Raw genomic sequence first — 2,042 nt, 5'->3', positions numbered from 1 at the left:
CATGGCTCTGTCGCCTATGTTCGGCAAGCGCCGGGATACCAGGCCTAGGGGCCCATGGGTCCTGGGTCTGAACCAGGGCAGCAGCCGGGATACCGGGCTAGAGGGGCCCATAGGTCTGAACCAGGGCAGCAGCCAGGATACCGGGCTAGAGGGGCCCATGGCTCTGTCGCAGGGCAGCAGCCGGGATACCAGGCTAGAGGGGCCCATGGGTCTGAACCAGGGCAGCAGCCGGGATACCGGGCTAGAGGGGCCCATGGGTCTGAACCAGGGCAGCAGCCAGGATACTGGGCTAGAGGGGCCCGTGGCTCTGTTGCGGGGCAGCAGCCGGGATACTGGGCTAGAAGGGCCCATGACTCTGACAGGGCAGCAGCCGGGATACCGGGCTAGAGGGGTCCATGGCTCTGTCGCAGGGCAGCAGCCGGGATACCGGGCTAGAGGGGCCCATGGGTCTGATTTGGTCTGAACAGACCTAGAGGCCCATCCCCCACTAGCTGATATTGTTATAATTAACCCTTGAGTTCTGGGCAGAGTAAACCCAGAAACAACAGGAGAGTGTGTTGGGGGGCGGTTGCCATATGCCCCTCAGTGGTGGCTCGGGGGATAGCTTTAATAGCAGAGAGGGACAGAGATTGGCTGGAGGGGTGCATATGGGAGGTTGGGGCCCACTGATGGTTGGGGAGGGTCTCCTGGACTGCCCCCCGCCCCATCCATCAAGGCAGGATAGGGGGCAATATGGAGGAGGCACCCATCAGCGCCAGGCCCAGCTCAGCACCAGGGCACCTGACCCCTAAGTCCCAGGCAGGACGGGGTCTGGCGAGTGCCGGCGCAGCTGAGCCAGAGCTGTTGCAGGGGCCGGTGGGGAAGGGGCCGGTGGGACGGCTGGGGAAGAAAAGCGATAGATTCGAGAATGAGGGAGAGAGGGAACAGAGGGAGGGGTACCTGGGGGGGGATGGATGGATGGGGGTGTAATGGGGATGGATGGGTGGTTGGACGGACAAACGGAGAGACGGATGCAGTGGGGACAGAGAACCACAGCAGGGCCAGCTGGCTGGTGGGGTGGGACAGACAGACACAGGGTGGGGAGCGAGGGATGGATGCCCAGCACCCGCCGGGCCCTGGCTGCAGTCCATGGGGGGGAAGGGGGGGGCTACTCACATGTACTGTGAGACGGGGGCGTTGGAAATGGGTGGGGCTGAGAGGCGCAGGCTGGAGCGGGGCGGGGGGCTACGTGCCTGAGGGGTGAAGGGGTCGTCGTCCTCCGTGTCCTCATACTCCGCGTCCCTGCCAGCCGGAGAGGGGAGCGTTGGTGTGGGAGCTGCTTGGCGATGCCCCCCCATGACATGTTCCCTTGCCTGCCCCCCCAGACGCCACGCCCACCACCATGACTGTCCCCACCCCCTGTCCAGATGCCCCGCCCCTGCCGGAACCCCCCTTTCCCCCAGCAACCTGCTGCCATGCCACAACAGGCCCCGCCCCCACTGCAAGCAGTCCCGCCCACCCCAGATGACCCGCCCATTCCCTCCACTCTGAGAAGCTCCACCCACCTGCCCCATCCATCCCCATCCAGCACCTCAGACGCCCCGCCCAGCAATGTGAGTGGCCCCACCCACCACAACAACCCTGCCCCCTCACCCCAGATGTCCCACCCCCTATACCCGCCTCCACCCCACCCCCTGCTGCCATTCGGCTCCACCCCCTCAGAGGCCCCGCCCCCTGAACCTTGCCCCACCCACCTGCTGTGGAACCTCTCCCAGGCGCGGGGCAGGCTGCAGACGGCCGTGGTGAAGGCGAGGGCCGAGAGGAGGGAGAAGAGCAGCAGGAAGAGCAGCCCCTCCATGCCGTCATAACAGAGCCCCTTGAGCGCATCCACGTAGTCCTGGGGGAGAGACAGCGTCACCAGCCCGCAGGGGCAGAGCCTAGGGGCTACCGCAGACCGATAGGGCGGAGCCTGGGGAAGCTATAACAGTCCAGGGGGCGGAGCCTAGGGGCTACTACAGACCAGGAGGGTGGAGCCTGAAGGGAGCTACCACAGCCCAGCGGGG

The 2,042-nt window shown here is 65.8% G+C and overlaps 1 protein-coding gene across 1 annotated transcript; it reads right to left on the bottom strand.

Moving 5' to 3' along the window:
* Positions 1-403: 403 nt before the first annotated feature.
* On the bottom strand, positions 404-1,892 carry LOC116834101 (protein tweety homolog 1-A-like). The gene is made up of 2 exons (XM_032795980.2): positions 1,734-1,892; positions 404-1,281 (listed from the first exon to the last, which is right to left on the bottom strand). The coding sequence occupies exons 1-2, from the start codon at positions 1,835-1,837 to the stop codon at positions 1,152-1,154; spliced, it is 234 nt and encodes a 77-aa protein (XP_032651871.1). The 5' UTR covers positions 1,838-1,892; the 3' UTR covers positions 404-1,151.
* Positions 1,893-2,042: the final 150 nt, after the last annotated feature.

This window comes from Chelonoidis abingdonii, unplaced genomic scaffold, assembly GCF_003597395.2.
Source record: "Chelonoidis abingdonii isolate Lonesome George unplaced genomic scaffold, CheloAbing_2.0 scaffold0780, whole genome shotgun sequence".
Classification (NCBI taxonomy): Eukaryota; Metazoa; Chordata; order Testudines; family Testudinidae; genus Chelonoidis; species Chelonoidis abingdonii.
Note: the sequence above shows the minus strand (reverse complement) of the source record. Positions and strands in the feature narration are given on the sequence as shown.

Excerpts from the sequence above, each read along its gene's own strand:
- LOC116834101 (XM_032795980.2), bottom strand. The coding sequence starts at position 1,837 with ATGGAGGGGCTGCTCTTCCTGCTGCTCTTCTCCCTCCTCTCGGCCCTC. Across the intron at positions 1,282-1,733 it reads TGGGAGAGGTTCCACAGCAG|GGACGCGGAGTATGAGGACA; the intron begins GTGGGTGGGGCA and ends TCCGGCTGGCAG.